Source organism: Papaver somniferum, chromosome 4, assembly GCF_003573695.1.
Source record: "Papaver somniferum cultivar HN1 chromosome 4, ASM357369v1, whole genome shotgun sequence".
In the NCBI taxonomy this organism is placed as follows: Eukaryota; Viridiplantae; Streptophyta; class Magnoliopsida; order Ranunculales; family Papaveraceae; genus Papaver; species Papaver somniferum.
Window position 1 is genome coordinate 6,691,834 of NC_039361.1, and position 21,186 is coordinate 6,713,019.

Genomic DNA, 21,186 nt, shown 5'->3' on the forward strand with positions numbered 1-21,186 from the left:
AAACATAATGATCTTGGCTTTTTCAGCTATATTACTATACTTTAATTTTTATAAATCTAAACTAATCCTAACGCAGTTCATTATAATACTAGATCATATTCATAAGCATCTTACGCATTCCTTTAATAAACATTATAAATCCACTAGATCCAGGTAAAACTAATATCAACTTTTATTCATATAAATCATGATCCAATACAACCATGTTAAACTTGGATAAACATCCAAAGATAGTAACATAGAACACTGATAGCGAATTAGTTAACACTAGCGGTAGATAACACAAGTTTTTATAGAAATATACGACAATTTTATTTGTTTCTTAGTATGAAAGTAAAAATAGAAATTTAATTTTCTTCTTAAACGAACACTTCTACAATTTAACTGGGGTAGTCAAATGAGATTTCCAATGACTTCCGAGAAGACACTCAAATTAAAAATCTATGAAAAAATCCATATAAATCTCATTTGACCACCCCCTATAAGAAAAAATATCTTGATTAAAGCTCGAATACCTGGTATCGCCTTGCCCACGTTAAGCCTCCTTAATTAGCTGTTGAAGCTTCTGCTGCTGAGGTGGTTCTTGTAGCTTCTGCATCCCCTGGTTTGAATGCATGTACCTGCAGTACTATATGTGGGATCATCCGAATTTCTTAAAATGATTCTAACTCAACAGTTTCCAACCGAATTCACAGAATCTGACTCTGCAATTTGCCTTAATACATCCTTTTCCTGCACTCTATAGAACTACAGTAACATTCCTTTATCTTTATATTTCCCGTGGAATCATGCACTGAGCCTAACTCATAGTTATAATCATATGTCAATTCTTGCAACGGAGGGATGTTGTCAGCAGCAAATAGCATTATATGCGGCATCCTCTTGTCATCATGGTCATAAAGAACATTTTGGGCGACAACGTTAGGTGAACAACTATGGTTGATAAATCTACTAACATTTCCATACTCAAGGGCATTAATGGTGAAACCCTCCCCATCTTCCACATTTTCGTCCGAGATACTAGTTGATTGCGAGTCATCTTCCGGACTTTGGTTGCTGCTTTTACTCCTCGCAAGATCAAAAAGATACTCGTCGAATCCAGTATTTTGATCTGCTTCCTTTTCCGAAAGGAGCTCCCCCGTGTACTCACAAATGAAGCTTCCAGAGGGTATCGAGCTCAAGGATCTAACTCCCCATCCCTTTGACTTAGTTTTGAAGATCTCCAATTGAAACTTGATGCCGTGTTGGCTAACTCTATTATGACATGATGTAGGACACTTACAAAGCGGTCCACATTCATAAAGACTTTGGGGATGCTTCACTTCCACAAGAGCGCCATTCCGATTAAATGGGATATCTCCTCCATTCCTTACTGCACAAAGACATTTCTTTGAATCAGAGCATCCATTCTTGCATCCACAACCCCCCTCGAGGGGAATAACATTGTGCCTTGATGGGTAATTCATTTTGGTAATATACTTAAATTGAGGTGGTTTTTCGCTGTCTACTGTGTTCACGGCACTGATTCGCATCTTCTCCTGGCCTTGTGATATATCATCTACACAAAGACCTTCACGTACATTCGATCTTTTCGAATTTTGTATTTCTCTTAGAGCAAGCTCGGGTTGCCCTGGAATTCTTCTCAGTTCAAACATGTAGACATTATTACCATGGCGTCCCTTCTCTTGCCAATAACGTTCAGCCAAGTACAACCCATCATAAGTGTACGTCGTAACCAACTTGCTCCTTGTGTCAGGAGAATCAGGTCTTTTCATTTCTTTAAATCCACGAATAACCCTAACTGGAGTTCTCTCATCTACACTATTCTTTAGAGCAAGGTTTCCCCGCTGAAGCTTTTGATCTTCAGCTTTCTTATTCTCGCCAGATGGGTTTCCTCCATGACCAGAATATACCAATACATCAAAATTATCAATGTCATCGTAAACTCCAGAGGACACAACACTTGTTGCCAGATATTTGCCATCTTTGTTTACAAAATCGATACCAGCCTGAAAAGGTCCATGAAGACCAATGAGAGCAAGCTCCACCCTGAATTGGAACTCGTCTCCAACCTCAACCCCTGGTACATGCCCCACTATTTTACCACCGGTGTTCACCCACTTCTCCTCTTTCTTCAACTCTTCGACCGTTACCAAATCAATCCTCTTGGAATGAGTTCCGGGCACCTTCACCTTTGATTCCTCTTCTCGTGTAGCCTTCCTGTACGTTTCATGAAATAAACGAAGAGTATCTCTAACCTTGTTGCGAGTTACAACGTTATCATCGTTAGAGGCTGGACTCCCTAACGGATTCACACTCAAAGTTGATTGTGGTGACTTTGGAACTGACGATGAAGGATTTGTGTTTGATTCATCTATGTTACTTGTGACTTGTGACTTGAAATCATTCTCCTCTGCGGTTGGTCCGACTTCAAAATGGTCATCCTTTGTTGTCATAATTCGATCTGACGCAACTCTAACATTTTCCACAAAGTTTTTCATAACACTCCTTTTCAAATTGCTTCTCAGATCATCCTGAACATTTTCTCCAGTTAGCCTAGAATCAGCCTCAACCATCTGTTTTGGTTGTTTATTTTCTCTATCACTTGAGCTATCATTATCCGCACTTGTGTCCATCAAAGACTCGTTACTTAATCTTGGAACATTGCTCCATCCAATCGGATAATCTCGGACAGCTGAAACTGTTCTTCTAGGAGGAAATTTTCTACAAAGTCTTCCCAAATTTAAACAGGACGTTTCAGCTCGATCCGCAACTTTCGAAGGCACAGATGCATCTTTGGTAACAGCATCCATTGCCGGCTGAGGTTGAAACTCACCCATTATAGGTTCTTCAGATTCCATCTGGTCTTTCAAAGATTTTGACAATTCAATATCTTTGGTTTTTCCACCTTTTAATGGAGTAATCAACTCCTTCTGATCCATAGACTTGGAATGGTCTGAAACTAGAGGCTCTTCAACATTTTTAATACTCAAATTTGCAGCACATCTACCACAATCTTTCGGAAAATCTCTTGTGGCCGAGACTTTTCGCCGTTTATACTTATCACGAACGCAGGTTACGCCATCAACTGAAACCCCCATTGTCGGTGATGACCGCTTTAAAGATTCCACCATTGGCGCTGTTCAAGCAAAGTAATGTTACACTTAGAAATAACCAAATGAGACAGGATCTTCGTAATTCATCACAGCATATTGATATGTAAAAGTAAGGATAGAAATAGCATCACTTATTGTGAGGCTCTATAATACAGTTTCTGCAATCCATAATTCAAACATATAATGTTCTTTACCTAGTATTCAACTTAACATGTTATTTTCTTAGTATTCAATCGTAAAAGAAATACAAAATTTTCCCATGGAGGAACTTTATTTTCCATTAAAACTTAAAAAATGAACAGACTATTAAGAATTTCATTCATATCACATTTCCATAACTAAATAAACCAAATATTAGCCGGATGTTAGGACATTAGTCCACGTTGCTCAGATGGTGTTTAATTGGGTAGTTTATAAGTTAATGGGATTCTCAGTTTGTAGACCGGTTTTAGAGTTGAGTTCTATCATGGACTTATGATGAATTAGGATCAATACCCAAATATTTGATACCAGAGCAGACCACCACGATCAATGCCGCCACGAATTAGGATCGGTACCCAAACATTTAATATCAAAACCAACTACCATGACCAAAGGCCCGCACCGTGGTACCAGAGCCAACCACCACGATCAGTGCCGACACCACGAAATGGGTAACCTATAGGATGGATTCACAAATTATGGGCACACCTACGAATTGATGTTGTTCTCCGCACATTAAGTGGGGTTTCGGGAGTTTATAGGTCGATGGGATCCCTATCCCTTAACTTGGAGACCTAGTTGAGTTCCACCCGTGAACTTATGACGAGTTAGGATAGGTACTCTAACAGTTCTGATAACACTTCTATCAAAACGAAAATGCCATAAATTCCGCGGGTTAAATCACGTGGGTTGTGGCGTGTGATAGAATGGGTGGGACTCCTTCCAACCGGTGGTTTAGCAGGAGGCGAGTTTAGTGTGGGTTCCATCCCACTCTCTCACTCAGTACAACCAGCGAGATATAAATTAAAACAAAAATGCCAAACATCCCGCGGGTTGTAGCGAGTGAGAGAATCGGTGGAACTCCTCCCAACCCGTGGTTTATCAGGGGCGAGTTTAATGTGGGTTCTATCCCGCTCTCTCACTCGGTACAATACGCGGGATATAAATCATATCCATTTTATATTTCATCAAAATCCTTGAATATTTTCAGACAACAAGCTTACCAAAACCATAGATCCCCACTAAAAAACCCATTCTCCTACTTCTATTAAATCAAAAGAGGATTCACTGATAGTAAAAGTTATGCTGGGAATCAACAAACAAAATGAAAACTGATAATATATAATAATAATGGGTTTTCTACATAGATACGGAGGGAGAGAGAGAGTACCTGGTGGAGTAAACTAATGGGTATGTTGGAAGAAGAAGAGAACTTCTGCAAAACGAAGAAAAAAAGATAACTAAGTCCACATATGTCCAACACTAGTGGTGATTATACGACTTACAAGTGCAACATGCAACATTAGGCAACAACTTGCTTAAGGGAAAACAATCTAGAAGGTGTTTATAGACTTTGGTGCATTTTAATAGTATGTTTGGACACCAGAAAACTTTATAGAAACAAAAATCTCTTGTCACCAAAAACAGGTTCTAAAATTTTAGGCTCAAACTAAATTCTTCAGTTTTGACTTTTTAGAAGCCAAAAAGATTTATTTTTGAAAGTATAGAAAGTTGGTTCTGGACTAAAGCAAAATCAAAACTAAAGGTAACGTCTACGACACCGGTATATATAACATAATTTTCATATAGGTTTAATATGGCATGGGTTATGACCTACTAGGAAACCGATAGAAATCGAATTTTTTTTAGCTATATGCTAAATATGTTTATATTTCCAAATCAAGGAGGGATGGAGCCTAGTTAGCCGTCACCAGTCTCTGGCGACAAGCTTAATTGATTCTCAAGTAATTAGTCATGCTTGATATGAATAATGAGTCTGACTTCTGATGAAAATACTGCTTTAAGTAAAACTAAAACTTCTTCCTAAGTATGCACTTGCTAGACTTCAAATAAGCAGATGTCATTGTAGTAAAGTAGTGAAGTCATTGAGTGATGATACCAGTGATCTGAGTTCGAAACTCGTTAACGACAGGGTTTTCTTTCTTTTCATTGCTACCTGAGCTTATATTTTGACATAACTTCAGGGCTTTAACCCAATTGATTACTTTTTTCTTTTTCCTGAAGGTAATAAACATGTAGACATAGTATAGTGCCTCAAACATTGAAAGAATATCTGAAAAATATTCCAACAAAGAAAAAAAAATCTTTTCAAGAACCAACGTGAATCTTCGCAATAATTTATACCATGCGATTATTTTAAATCTTATACAATAAAAAACTCATCAAGATTTTTAGACACGAATAGTTACAAAAACTCCAACATAATAGCACCAACAAGTCACCCATTAAAATCAATCTTCTATATGTTAACCTAAATTATAAGTTTTTTGTCACTACAGTGAAAAAGACGATGAGAATCAAAAATTATACTGGCAATCAAAGAGATATTAGCGAAAAAGAAAAAAGAAATAAAAAAGTTATAACATTATTTTTTCCTTGTTTTTGATCGGTAAAGAATTGATGCTGACGAGTTTCACATTCATGTCACTGATAATCATCACTCAATGACTTGACTACTGTATGTAATACAGAGACATCGGTGAAAAATTATAATATTAATTGAAGAAAAATTAGGTTCCTATGAAAAATGTAAAAGAGATTAAGAATACCTGATCAGCTGATCCTTCCTTGCTTCCTAAAGTCTTAACAAATCTAAATACCTGGGGTAAAGATCTAACCTCCCAGAAGTTCTCTATTTATAGGTGACAGCTTTAAGATTACTTGGTCTCCAAGATCTTATCACTTTCTATAAAATAGGGAGATCTCCAAGTACTTAAAAATTACTGCCTCTAGCAATACCATGCCTAAAATAAGGAATGAATTTTTGGAGAACCAACCAAAATATCACATGTGGCATTTAAGTTAATTAGTCAAGTTAGGTAAGATCTTGAATATATTTGTTATGAAAGGAAACTAAATTCGGGTTTGCTTTTATTAAAACTCCGTATCAAATAATGATTCGAACTCACCTCCGGTCAAAAAGGCGTAGAAAAAATATCGGAAAAGATACCAAAATCGAAAACCGTAAACCCTAATACTGTAAACCCAAAAAGACTTCAAAAACTGATTTACGCCGATTCCATTAAATCCATACCGAATCTTTCTAGTTCTAGAATAGACATCCCTGGTTGCTCAAAGAAAGGATGGTTCTTAGTTTGAAGCATTTGGGTATAACAGTGACTAGCATCGAATAGGATGAACGGTGTGTTATTCCAATGGGTGGGCCACTCCGAGGGTTGTGAGAATTGGTGGTGGTACATCCATCGTCAGGATACATGGTTGCGAGAACTCTTGCAGCAGCTCCATTTGATTCGGAACCTTGTTATTGGCGTGGATTCTTGTCGTCTGGATTATTTCTTCCTGAGCTTATATGCTTTGGTGTTTCTTTGTTTTGTCATGCCTCTGTTTCGAGGGTAGAGATTATGGCCAAGGATACTGGTTCCTTGGTTAACATGATCAACAATTTAATACAAGATGGAGATAGGGATTGAATGGAGATGGGATCATGTGCGTGATCTGCAAACACAAGTCAAGGCTACGAAGGTACTTCATTATTCATAAGGGTTTGCGAGAAAAACTACAGCAGGCTGAGAAGGATTAAGGTAAATTTCTTTGTGTAAACATTACCTAGTTTTTTTTTGTTTTGTTTTGGTTTTTCTTTTACATACAACGCGGGAGTCGAATCTCTAACGTGAGTGTTCGACCCTGATCCGACCCTGATCATGACCCTGGCCTCTAGCATTAGGTATATTGATGGAGCCTTAGTGGTATACTACAGACGTTCTATTTTCATGACTTCGAAATATGTATATCATATCTTTTGATTTATGTTTTTTATGCAATCAATTCGAGGATTACAAATTAAAATCTTTTCAGGCATAACACTACTAAATTTGTATTTTCTATTTAGGATACCTTCTGAGAAGGGAGATGATGTTCTATTTGACCAAGATAGTTGGTTGGCAGAAGAGCGAGACAAAGATGTACTTACGTTGTACTTTCGCGTAACAACACAACAAAATCGTATAACTTTAAGAATTGGTGGAATTCCTAAATCCGGTTTAAAAAAACTTATATTCAACCAATTGCATGGCTGTAACAATCCTGATTCCGAGGAGTCTAATGATACAAAAATTGGTAAGTTATTTATTTTTTGGATACTTGGTTCATGGTTTTTCTGCAATTCAAACTCAAGTACTCAAGTAGGGCGTGGCGTCAAACATCGAAGGTTGTTGCGGCATCTTGAGGTAAATACGCTGATACATTCTTTTGGCTTTAAATCAGTGCACAAATATCTAACAAGTTTATAGTTTCCTTTCCTTCATATGTTTTTTACCCAGCTCTGGTGGTATGCATGTTTCAACATTGGTGTACCAAGACTTGTAAAAATTGACGTTTAGTCCCAAAGTTGTTGGGCTTTAGACGATCTAGTCCTGTTCCCTCAAGCTTAGTACTAGGAGGTCCAAATCTACCAAATCCTAAATGAGTCGGTCCATTTTTAAAAGACTTAGTCCAAAATGTGCTTTCTTTGATGACAAAAATTCCCATAAAGCAAAATATGATATTTCCTCCGTCATATCCATTTGTATGAGATCTATTCGAGGTATATTGAATTTTTGTGGAGTCCTTTGGTTTTGATTGTTGAAGGTCTATAATTCATGCATTGAGTCATAATTCTCTTGCATACAGATTTGAAGGAGTCACTTTAATAGTTCTTGATTATTTGTTATGAAGGAGATGCGTATTTTGGCGGTTCGTCTTTGATGCTGCCGGTAAGATTATTCAAGTTTGGAGATATTGTATCACCAATTCCTACCACTGGTAAGTCATACATTTATGTTTTCCATTATGAGTTTGAAGGATAGTATCTTACTGTTAACGATGGTTCGAATTAGATTGGTGCATATTAATTGGTGGTATTTATGCGGAGAGTTAATAGGGATAGTTTCCAGCTAACCATTGATAAGTTAAAAACTGACTAATTGATTGAGAATGATATGTTTTTTAGATTTAAAAAGCATTTCATTTTGACAAATTGAATCTTGGAACTGGGAACCAACATAGTGGACTCCATCACAGTCTTAGTACATAGATTATCTAGGTGGAATTGCGTTAAAAAACTTTAGACAATTGACGTCTTAATCAAGTGTTTATATGTTTGGAGATTATAGTGTCTGGTTGTTTTGGTGGAAGTAACCAAGGTAGACGACTATGAGTGGTGTATGCAAGCACGTGTGTTAGGTTGGGAAGATGGTGGTCGAGATGATGAAGACGACTCTGAGTGTTGCATGTATTGTGCCTCCAAGGTAAATGCTCAGTTTGATCCATGTTCCCATAAATTCTGCATTGGCTGCATAACCAGGCACCTTCTCGATTGACAAAGATGTTTCTTTTTTTCAATCCAATATTACTTGAGGTGATTCGTTTGATCTCAGCACACTGCGACGTTTTTTTTCATACCTAATAATATCATTCTTATTATTTTTTTGTATTTCTTTAATTATTAATGTATACATAATTATATACGTATTGATTTTTAATGTGTACATAATTGTACACTTGTTGATTTTCATGATCATTGTTACTTTTTTCCGGTTAGTTTAAATGATTATTTACGTTTTTTCCGGTTAGGTTAAAGAAGTGGTTGAGTTTCTGTAAACAAGGTACTCTAAAATTTCAGTATTTGCTTAACAGTAAACTTGTTTTCTAGCATAGGATAATAATCAGAAAACTACAACTATATAAAAATGGTTTATTTATACTATGCTTCTTAAGCTTGAGAAAAAACCATTTGCACGAGGAGATGGAACTTCACAATTTTTGCTTCTATGCCCACTTGTACGAACGTATTAATAAGAACAGCTTGGTGAGTTACCATTTTACCCAATTTTCCTTGTTTGTTTTTGCATTCTAACCATATAATAACAACAGCTTGGTGAGCTATCATTTGATCCAATTTGCCTTGCTTGTTTCCGCATTCTAACCATAAATATGATGGCACATTCTATAGATGTATATAATACTTATTTCTGGGTTAATAATATGACAAATACTTTAAACACTTGCTTTACTAGTTTATGCACATTTTGTTTCTTATAAATGTGTACGTAGTTGTACCCACTGTCTATCTCAATAATATATGCATGTTTTGTGAGTATAGGTGCTTGATTTTTGTAAGCGTGTACATTGTTGTACACCATTGTGTTCTCCCATGATTTTATGGCATTTTTTGTAGGTATGCATGTTGGATTTCCGTTGGTGTGTACACCATTTTACAATCTCAATAATATTTATGATCTTTTTCGTGGGTATGGGTGCTGGACTAGTTGAAGTTTTTAGGTGTCCACATAATTACGCTATCTCAATAATATATGACCTGTTTAGTGAGTATGGATGTTAGTTTTGTAGGTGTGTACATAATTGTACAACATTGTGCTCTCTCAAAAATATAAAAATTATTTTTTGATGAAACACTAAGGATATCATGATATGATTTTAATAGCATGCTTGCTATGTATTTAGGAAATTTTCTAGGGAGCTTAAGAAAGGGAACAATGAACACCATAATGTTATCTCAATATTATATAACACATTTTGTAGGTATGGATGTTGATTTTTTGTAAACGTGTACATAGTTGTACACCATTTTGCTATCTCAATGATATATGACCTGTTTTTTTGAGTATGGACGTTGGATTATTTTTATTTTTATAGAGGTGTACACAATTATACACCATTGTGATTTCTCATGATTTTACAGTTTGTTTTGCGGATGTGGATGTTGGGTTAGTTAGAGTTTTGTAGAGGTATACATGATAGTACACTAGTATGCTCTATGATGAATGGATGGCCTTTCATGTGGATATCGATGCTACAATTTGTTAGGTATCTATAGAGTTGTACATATTTGTACGCTAGTATGCTATGTATCGATTATTTTGAAGTTATGTTTGACTTTAAGATTGTCGAAATCATGTTTCGGGTGTACGACATGTTTACGATGTAGATAGTTGTACACATGTTAATTGTTAATGTGTACATAGGTTGATTATTAATGTGCACATAGTTGTACACGTACTGATTGTTAACGTGTATATATATACGCATGCTGACTATTAATGTACACATAGTTGTACACATACTGATTTTGTGTGTGTGGATTTTTGTAGTTGTGGAGGAAGGTTAGAGATCTCAAGGGAGAGATTGTTCCAATGGACCTGTTGTATATAATGGAAAGGTTTTTTTGAAGCTAATCTATCTTTTCATCATTCAATGAAATAATTACTGTAAGTATCAAAGTTATATATGTTTCTTTTTATTTCGTTGATATTGTATTTTTTGTGTTGTGGAAGTTGTATTGAACTCTAATATGTTTCAATTTGGTTTGCAACATGTGACTGTTTTGTTAGGAAGGGAAACTTTGGTTCATATTTGCTGGTATGAATTTGCTTTAGCTCATTATTTCACAATTTTGCTTCATATACCTGATAGTTTGCAGCTATAAGCATGTAGTTGAGTTTATGTTGGTAATACTGGTGCTTAAGGTACAGGATTCAAGTTGTATGTGTGTAAAAACTGGTGCACCTTGTCTTGTTTCACGAATATATAGCCTGCTATATGGGTATAAATGTTGGATTTTTTGGATATGTACATAGTTGTACACTATTGTCATGTCTCATGGAGTATTACCTGTTTTATAAGTATGATTGTTGGATTTTCTAGGTTTTTACAGTTATACACCATTGTTCCGTCTCATTGATATATGACATGTTTTATGAGCATGTACGATGAATTTTCTAGGTTTTTTTAAATCTGTACATAGTTGTACACCATTGTCATATCTCATGTATTTATGACCTGTTTTGCTGATGGATTTTCTGGATTTTTTATACATGTGTTCGTGAATGTAAACTTGTCCAGTCTCATTAATATATTGCATGTTCGTGAGTATGAGATGTCAAGTCTTATGGTCTTTTGAAGATGTGTACATAGTTGTACACCATTGCCCTGTCTCAAGGATATATTGCATATTCTGTATAAGTATTGGAGTTCCACTTGTTTAATTGATCCATGTTTCGACATCATGGGTTTACAAACATTGACTCTAAGGAAAAGCTTTTTCAGTATAAAACTAGCAGTATCTTCAACTTTTTGTGGATATGCATTTTATTTTTTTTAATCTTCATTGTAATCAGATTTAATGGCTCATGTTTTCTTTTTACTTTTATCTTCTTCTCCACGTTTTTATTTTGACCAGAGTTTTTCCTATTTACCTTTAAGCTACCCCCAGACTGTGCGATCTCCTATCAAAGACGATTAATTAACCAGTAATCACCCATACCTAGCTACGTAAAGCTAAACTCCTTATACATATATTATATGACATTGGAACTTTTTTCTTTTATTAGTTATTCATTAACATTAGTGATTGATCCGTGGAAAGTGGAAATACACTCATTTAATAATCTCTTTTTCGATAAAGTATAATAAATCATTGTACTGAGATCTTTTGAAGTCATATTAAGTTTGTGCAGTTAAACACAATGGGTTGTGTCTCTTTAAGTTAATAACTGACTATTTTTTTACGTTTGATCGCTTTCATTACTTGGTTGTTGGTAAAAATTTATCACTTCTTTTTCAAGTTGTGTTTCCCATATGTTTTATTATTTTGTCTTGGATGCAGGTTAACTGCTAAACCATCCTACGCAAATCTAGCCATTATGCAGCTAGAGTTCAGCGTGGTTGATATTTTTGTCAGTCTGTGCGGACTAGAGTGACAGTCTGGCTATCATGAATGTTGGATTTTCTATAATTTTTCCGATGTGTACATAGTTGTACACTAGTGTGAATTAAAAAAAATGTAAAAAAATTATATAGTCATATGGGTACTCTTTTTGTAGATCTCGAAAAGAGCTTTCCGAATATGTAAAGTTTGTGAATTTTGGACGAGCGGTTCTAAAGATAAATTGTTTTTTAATTATATATATATATATTATTTAAAATTGTTGACATCATTATGAGTCATTTTGTACTAAAATGAAAATATTTGGACTAAATTTTAAATAACAAGGGTTATTAATGTACTTTCCATATATTTTGACTAATATGTAACTAGTTGACTCGAGCTGGACTAAATAGTACATTTGGACTGATTTCTGGACTAAACCGTATTTTCCCCCCAAGACTTTATGATTACAAAAAGAAATATTGATCAATGATAGTGAGGTCCGAAGGTAATAATTGGAAGCCAAAACAACAAAACTATGAGCGAGATAATATTCATGTGTGGAGATGTCAAATGTCGATTAGAACATATATAATGATATTTGTAGGTCGTATGTGTATTTTGAAGAATACAACATTGATACTTTCGGAAGGATCATATACTTTTCACTCCCGCGCATAGTGTTGTACAGTCCTTGTCAATGATATTGGTGTTTATTTTTTGGGGAGAGATATGTTAGACAGTAAGTTGGTCAATTTGGAGAGCCACGACTACCTCCAAGTATAACTACTGTGTATGAGACGAGGTAAGTATAGATAAAGGCAGGAGTATGGGCAAAGTAAGCGATTAAATACACCCCTTGTGATGAAGACCATTAACACTGATGGTACAAGAGTGTTACAGAGAGGATAATTCTTAGAGAAGTTTTACACGTTTATTGGATGTATTTTATCGCATTAGGTAGAGTGTTAATAAAATTGGATGCTCCAACACATGCACCACTAGTGATTCCAGCTTTCACCTGCCTACACCCGGAGCTTTATCTTCGTCGACTCAATCAAGATGACGAACCAGATACTCTTTTTCATCGGCTGGGTTTGATTTGCCAGTTTTGAATTGGGAGCTAGAGACTTATCATCTTGTCGGGGAGAGTCAGATTCTTCCCATTGTCTCACAAGGTCCCGAGCATCCTAATTATTTTACAGGCACATCGGCAACTCAAGATCAATTGATCAAACAATTGAATCAAGTGGAGTTAAGAGAGATTGAAACTAGACGTATATACGTCCAACAGTTGCACACGTTTGGGGATACGATGAACTTCAGTCGTAATTTTTCTTAGCATGCAACAACTCCATATTCCCAGGAAGTAGTGCAAGAAACACAAGTACCTGATGTACCACAATTTCCTTATCATCAAGTTCTACGTTCACCAATTCATCTAGTGCAACAATCTTTGTATCGCCAGGACAGTGAACAATGGCCCAAAGGTTATGACGATTATAAGAGATCATTAAACTTCGATGTATCACAAGTTGATCCTTCATGTCCATGGTTGGGAAATCAAAGAGGATGACATGATATTGAAGGGTCTTAACCAGCAAGAAATTGTGGTGGCTTTGAGAGTTTTATGCAAGGGGTACTTACTACAGGAACTTGAGTGAAGCCGAATAGCAAAAATCATGCTTTATTTTAATATCTGTAAACTGAAATTATATTAGTTAATGTAGCCGTTACATGTAATTAGTGTTAATTTATCTAGAAAGTTATTGAAAACTTAATTTGAGAAGATAGATAACGATTAAAAGTATAAAACTACTACATCAATATCTTGCTCGAGTAGTATGTGTACTTTTAAATACTAATCTAATTTTAGATAGTGGTAAAAAGGTTGTCGTTCACTCGGACTTTATTGAGATTGATTCTAGGTTTACATATAAAAAATACTAAAAAGAATAAAATATGTACAAAATATTTGTCACAGGATGAAGATAGTTACTGGGACTAGGATTTCGTCGAATTCATAACATAGGGTTCAATTTATTTATTCTCAACAAATAAAGCTCAATAGATAAAATTAACATGGACTCTGGTTTTGCCAAGGTATATTCTCAAAATATTGGTTGTAAATCCTAAGCATGATGTATCAATACATTTAAGCTAAGCATACCTCATCAAATTAAATGACAACCAATTAATTCAAATCATATTTCAATTAAAATCAATGCAAAAGTCTTAAAAAGAATTAAATAATTTTACCCATGTATGAAATTCGTCTTCCTCCGTCGTCCCGTAGATGGGTTCTACCTCCGCATGGTAGAAACACACTCAAAGGAGTTTTTCATTGCTCAAAAAGGTGTTCACGATAATGAAAATAGGATAAAATTAATAAAAACCGGGTTTGTAACAATTATATTTGTTACAAACCAAACTGTTACAGAGAACGATAACTATGAAATGTCACTGGTACTGTTGAAATACGGCTGTCTTATATGGTCTTATGTTCTTCGTGTTCTTCTTCACCAGCAGAACTGGTTCGTCTCTGCAACTTGATTTTTCTCCATCCTCATCTCTCTGTTCGCGCCCTATCACTCCATCCCCCTTTTTCTGACTTCCAAGGACTCTATATATACACCCAGAAGCAATAAAATCACGCGTAATAACTCCAAAATATCTCTCACCAATTCGAGATTATTTTTCTGCCATATACGGGGTTATTTTCCTCCCATTATTTCTTCACGTGTTTGCATGCACTATACATACTCCAACTCGTTGCAAGAATATCCCAGATTGAATATAACTCGTGCAGGGAGTAATCTCCACAAACTCGCCAAACAGAATCCCGAGTATTTTTCTAACATCTGTTGCATGAGATTTTCACGTATGTTTCTTTTTATACGAATCTGACTCCCTTACCTACCCTGTTTGACTGAAACATATGTACCCCAATCCATTCCAACGTGAAATGCCGAAGAAATCTCTCAAAAAATCCTTACAGAGCTCGGTAATAAATATCGTCCCCTGTTTTCTTCTCCCGGATTATTAAGCCCAACTGGATAAAATCCATCAAGTATATCAAGCCTGTTTAGACCAAACAGGTCCACTGCAACCGATTGCAGCGATTAAATCTCCCTTAAAACTCTTCAAAAATTCAAATCCAATCTTCTAGTAAGATATGAATTTTTCCCGCCAATTTATGAATTTGAAAGGTTGGAGAAAGGCCGCCCCCTAACCAGAGATGGGGTGCGAATATCCGTGGGGTGTAAATAGTGAACAAGGTGCCCCTTAGTAATTGAGGTGCCCCATATCCAAAACTTGGAGTCCGAATAACTGGTTGAGCCGAATTTTCCAAAAATATTTATTTCCCAAAAAATGCCTACAAACACATAAAACATCAAAATTAGTACAAAATCGAGTGCCAACAATGTATTGTATTGAGATCAAATTTGACACAAAAATGTGTCTATCAAATGCCCCCAAACTTATTATTTGCTAGTCCTCGAGAACATTTGTTCTAGAAAAGAGAATTCAAACTCACTAGGTGGCCCTAGTGACCAAGTTAATCTCGGGAGGGTTTACCAGAGGTGTACCCACAAAACCTTGACTTCTAATTGGTCACAAGTATCCAAAGATCTATGAGGACATACAAATTCTCAACCTATCTCCAAGTAACTAGAATGCCAGAGAAATTAAAGGTGCCAGCTCTAAAGATGACTAAAGAAAATGGGAGACACATCCGCAACAATGCTAGATAAAGAGATATCCGCTACAAAACTAGATAAACATTGTAAGATGCGTCCGCTGCTTTACAGCTGGATAAAATTAGGATATAGATAAAGATGAGAGAGACATCTGCTACACAGATGGACTAATTATGTGTGATGAGTTAAACCAGTGTTAGAAAGATCTTGTGCCAGATTGAAAGCGTACTAACAAAGCAACCAAATGTATCTTTCTTCGACTCTCTCATAGTTCTTAGTAGAAACAACGTCTTCTTCGGTCTTCAACTGTTGATGATAAATTATCGAACCTCATATAACCTTGACAATTTAGATCTTCTCTTCGATTTCTTGCTTGACTTAAAAATTTCTACTTCCTTATGGCCTTATTGAAAAACGAACATAATGATGACTTTTTTTTTAATTCATTTTTTTTTGACACAAAAATTACAAGACAAAAATTTACATGGCCATGAGAGAAGGACTTGGATCTTCGCAACTTGTGATGTCTTGGTATCACGAATTCTAACAACTTATATAATTTGATCTTATAACTTCTTGTAACTAAGTCTTCAACTTTGATTTTTGAATTATTTTTTTCTATTGTTGCTTCTAAACCTTAAACGTCTTCAACTTTCTTCATACATTTTGATGTCGCTCCGCTTGTTGATGATGATAAGTTTCTACTGAGAGAGAGTCGCAATCCAGTAACTAAGACTACACTGTGAGGTTGCTTTGTCTTTCTGGCATTTCCTGACCTACTTTCCTTTCCATCATGGATGGTTAGGTCCATCACGGTTACCCTCTAAAAGGAACAAGTTCTCTCCTGAATTTCAAAGATATCAATGTCTTTTTCTCTAATATCTCAAAAGATTGTTATCTCTAGCATTCCAATTTATATCTTTTCGGTGAGAAACAGTATGTAAAATTATCTAACTGGATACTATGTGACGCTAGAAGTTTCTCCCTTACCCCCAATCTTAAATCTAACATTATCCTCAATGTTCTTAAGATAAAATGGGTTACCTTCCAAGAAGTGCTAAGTTTAAAGTCTTCAGCCAGACATTGGAAGAATTAGTCACCTCGTAGAATCATATAGCAGTATCCGAAATAATTGTGGGTCATCTGGATCAAAAAATGTTACCCACAAGAAGAGGAAACTGCAACAGACCAAGAAGATACCAAACATACCCTTGCCTAAGACAACTACATCTAGTTGTGGTTCAGGTTCAGGCTCTATAAAAGGGTCTAAACAAAAATCTTTCATTGGTTGGATTTCCTCAAAGGCATTCTGAAGATCAGGCTGAAGAGTCTGGAAATACTCGAGTAAGAACTTAGAAGCGCATAACAAAAGCCTGAATAACTGGGGATCCTCTAAGTCAATCAGATTTGACTCACACAGCTGACCACAATGAAAGAGGTGGTCTTCCTTAAGAAAATGTGTCGACCCTAATCTCCTAAAGTAATTAGGTTTAGTCTCAAAACTCAATATCTGACACATCTGTAACTCATATGTTCCCACATTTTGTTGAAAAATATTTGGTGCGAAAACAAAGTCAATCTTGGTATCATAGCCTGGGTTAACCACATCACTATGATGGGTTTCTAATAACTGAACTTCCTTATGGACATCACTAGGTTCTGGAGAGCTAGTATGAAGGTAATTTGGAACAATGGTTGAGGCACATATATCAAGTCCCAAGTGAGGGACCTTTCTAAGAGTTAAAGCATATGGAGAATGATAATCACCCCCAAACTTAGAGTTTTCAGTTTCTCTAGAAAGACTATCACAACTTCCCTAATTTCAAGGTCATTAGATTCCTGAAAATGGTCAATTGATTTTTCTAAGTCTGGTTCATCCTCACTCATCCCTACGAGTTCATTTCTTTGTCTAAGACTAATGTTTCTAAATCGCTAGACTCTAAAACAATATTCTCAAAAGAAACTCGTTCCTCTAAACCATTATTAGCATCGTAATCAAAAGGAAATACTACATCGTCTAAAACGGGGGTATCTCTAGTCAAATCCTCGTCCTTTTGAATAGGTGCATAATTATTAAAATTATTTGGATTTGAACTAGAAATAATATTATCGTTATAAAGCTCAATTGAAGTAACAAATTCCTGATCACTATGCCTATATGTGTCCTATTCTTCATCAACATTATCCTCATCATAATCATCATTATAATAACATGAAAATGGTTGAACCTTATCTAAACAAGTAGTGTTACCAATTATAACTTCGTCATCTTGATTATGTGAATAAAAACTATCCTTATTTTCAACGGTGGTATTGGAAACACTATATTGGAAATTAAGATTATTTCGAGCAGTTCTTTTTTGGGCCTCTAACAAAATTTTCTGAGTCGACTCACATGACTTCCTGATTTTATCTAGGAAAGAAGGTTCACATGTTGCATTGCTTTCGTCCATGACTAAGTTATTTATTTCTGCTAACTTACGTGTCGACTCAGCTAACTTACGTGTTGACTCTAGTAAAGAGGAATTATCAGAATTTTGCTGGTATGACCGGTGGGTATGTGGATAGTAATTGGACTCACAATGGTATGGACCATAACCTTCAAAAGTTTCGCGTTCCCAATCACTATTCACACTATGGTCATAAAAAGGATAATGTCCAAGCTGCTCAGTCGGATACTCATTGTATTGGCTATTATAATACCAGTTCGACATCCTAATTGCAAGGGAATTATAAACAAACACAAAGAAGGCTGGATCGACCACAACAAGCCTATTTTATCTAGCAAACAAAAAGCATGATGGCTCCACTTAGATTGTTTCTAGACCAGCTTCTAATCCTTCGAAAAGGAATTCGTTACAATTTAAGCAAACCCCTATGGAATCAATCCGAGTCAAAGTAAGTTGAATAGAGGCGAGGGAAGCTCGGTGGATCTTTGATACCCAAGGCCTCACCGGTATTACAAGGCGGCGCAATCACGCATTCAACTCACAGAAACCATCATGAACTTCGAAGTATGCTTAAAATAGTAACCAATATTTTTCGAATGACTTTCCTATTAAGCTCGTTACCCTATCGGTCTCGTTCTAGTCAGTATTTTAAGCTTAGGTTCTCGTAGGTTACGTGTTCCTAAGGCAGGCAAGAAGGAAACGGTGATGAAATCCGAGTCCTTATCTTGATTTGGCCAGGCCTAGCCCTTTACTAGAAAATTAAATCTGATTTCAGGTCCTCAACATATATGCATATAAAATCATCTAGTAAACCCGCTGACAGGGGATTCACGGGTGTTTAGAATTCTTACCTCCCGTTCCAGACGGGGGATGAACCGTTGAAGTCGACTCGGGCCACGACTCCTATGTCATATACGAACCCGAGGGACCGAGGCCATATCGTAATCGCCGTCCTTCTCTGGAAAAAGTTTATTTAGAACTACCCTTCCGTAGGGTTTTTAAAAATAGAATAAAGTCCAATGTCCAAAAAGAAAGTCCAAAAAGAAAAAAAAAAGGTCCAAAAATAAAAACCTTAATTAAAGTTTCTAAAAAAAAAAAAATTATTTACAAATCTTCTTCTTCACCCCTTTTGGATTTCTCTTTTCTTTCCTTTTTGGGCTTTGCCTTTCTTTTCAGCACTTTCTCCCCTTTTCTTTAGCTTAGCTCCAAATCTGAAAGCAAACAAAAATACCAAAACGCGTAAAAAAGAACAAATAAAATAAAACCTAAAAACAAATCTACAAACAAATCCGCGTCGGCGGCGCCAAAAACTTGATCGAATTTTAGATAGTGGTAAAAAGGTTGTCGTCCACTCGGACTTTATTGAGATTGATTCTAGGCTTACATATAAAAAATACTAAAAAGAAGAAAATATGTACAAAATATTTGTCACAGGATGAAGAGAGTTACTGGGATTAGGATTTCGTCGAATTCATAACATAGGGTTCAATTTATTTATTCTCAACAAATAAAGCTCAATAGATAAAATTAACATGGACTCTGGTTTTGCCAAGGTAGATTCTCAAAATATTGGTTGTAAATCCTAAGCATGATGTATCAAAACATTTAAGCTAAGCATACCTCATCAAATTAAATGACAACCAATTAATTCAAATCATATTTCAATTAAAATCAATGCAAAAGTCTTAAAAAGATTTAAATAATTTTACCCATGTATGAAATTCGTCTTCCTCCGTCGTCCCAGAGATGGGTTCTACCTCGGCATGGTAGAAACACACTCAAAGGAGTTTTTCATTGCTCAAAAAGGTGTTCACAATAATGAAAATAGGAGAAAATTAATAAAAACCGGGTTTGTAACAATTATATTTGTTACAAACCAAACTGTTACAGAGAACGATAAATATGAAATGTCGCTGGTACTGTTGAAATACGACGGTCTTATATGGTCTTATTTTCTTCGTGTTCTTCTTCACCAGCAGAACTGGTTCGTCTCTGCAACTTGATTTTTCTTCATCCTCATCTCTTTGTTCGCTCCCTATCACTCCATCCCCATTTTTCTGACTTCCAAGGACTCTATATATACACCCAGAAGCAATAAAATCACGCGTAATAACTCCAAAATATCTCTCATCAATTCGAGATTATTTTTCTGCCATATAGGGGGTTATTTTCCTCCCATTGTTTCTTCACGTGTTTGCATGCACTATACATATTCCAACTTGTTGCAAGAATATCCCAGATTGAATATAACTCGTGCAGGGAGTAATCACCACAAACTCGCCAAACAGAATCCCGAGTATTTTTCTAACATCTGTTGCATGAGATTTTCACGTATCTTTCTTTTTATACGAATCGGACTCCCTTACCTACCCTGTTTGACTGAAACATATGTACCCCAATCCATTCCAACGTGAAATTACAAAGAAATCTCTCAAAAAATCCTTACAGAGCTCGGTAATAAATATCGTCCCCTGTTTTCTTCTCCCGGATTATTAAGCCCAACTGGATAAAATCCATCAAATATATATCAAGCCTGTTTAGACCAAACAGGTCCATTGCAACCGATTGCAGCGATTAAATCTCCCTTAAAACTCTTCAAAAATTCAAATCCAATCTGCCAGTAAGATATGAATTTTTCCCGCCAATTTATGAATTTGAAAGGTTGGAGAAAGGCCGCCCCTAACCAGAGTGGGGTGCGAATATACGTGGGGTGTAAATGGTGAACAAGGTGCCCCTTAGTAATTGAGGTGCCCCATGTCCAAAACTGGGAGTCCGAATAACTGGTTGAGCCGAATTTTCCAAAAATATTTATTTCCCAAAAAATTCCTACAAAAACATAAAACATCAAAATTAGTACAAAATCGAGTGCCAACAATATATTGTATTGAGATCAAATTAGACACAAAAATGTGTCTATCAAATGCCCCCAAACTTATTATTTCCTAGTCCTCGAGAAAATTTGTTCTAGAAAAGAGAATTCAAACTCACTAGGTGGCCCTAGTGACCGAGTTAATCTCGGGAGGGTTTACCAG

At 35.9% G+C, this 21,186-nt stretch overlaps 1 protein-coding gene across 1 annotated transcript; it reads right to left on the reverse strand.

Annotated features, from left to right (window-relative positions):
- Positions 1–528: 528 nt before the first annotated feature.
- LOC113271893 (histone-lysine N-methyltransferase, H3 lysine-9 specific SUVH6-like) lies at positions 529–3,134 on the reverse strand. The gene has a single exon (XM_026521817.1). The coding sequence runs from the start codon at positions 3,132–3,134 to the stop codon at positions 717–719; it is 2,418 nt and encodes an 805-aa protein (XP_026377602.1). The 3' UTR covers positions 529–716.
- Positions 3,135–21,186: the final 18,052 nt, after the last annotated feature.

Bases quoted from the DNA above. Each gene is read 5' to 3' on its own strand.
- LOC113271893 (XM_026521817.1), bottom strand. From the start codon at position 3,134: ATGGTGGAATCTTTAAAGCGGTCATCACCGACAATGGGGGTTTCAGTT.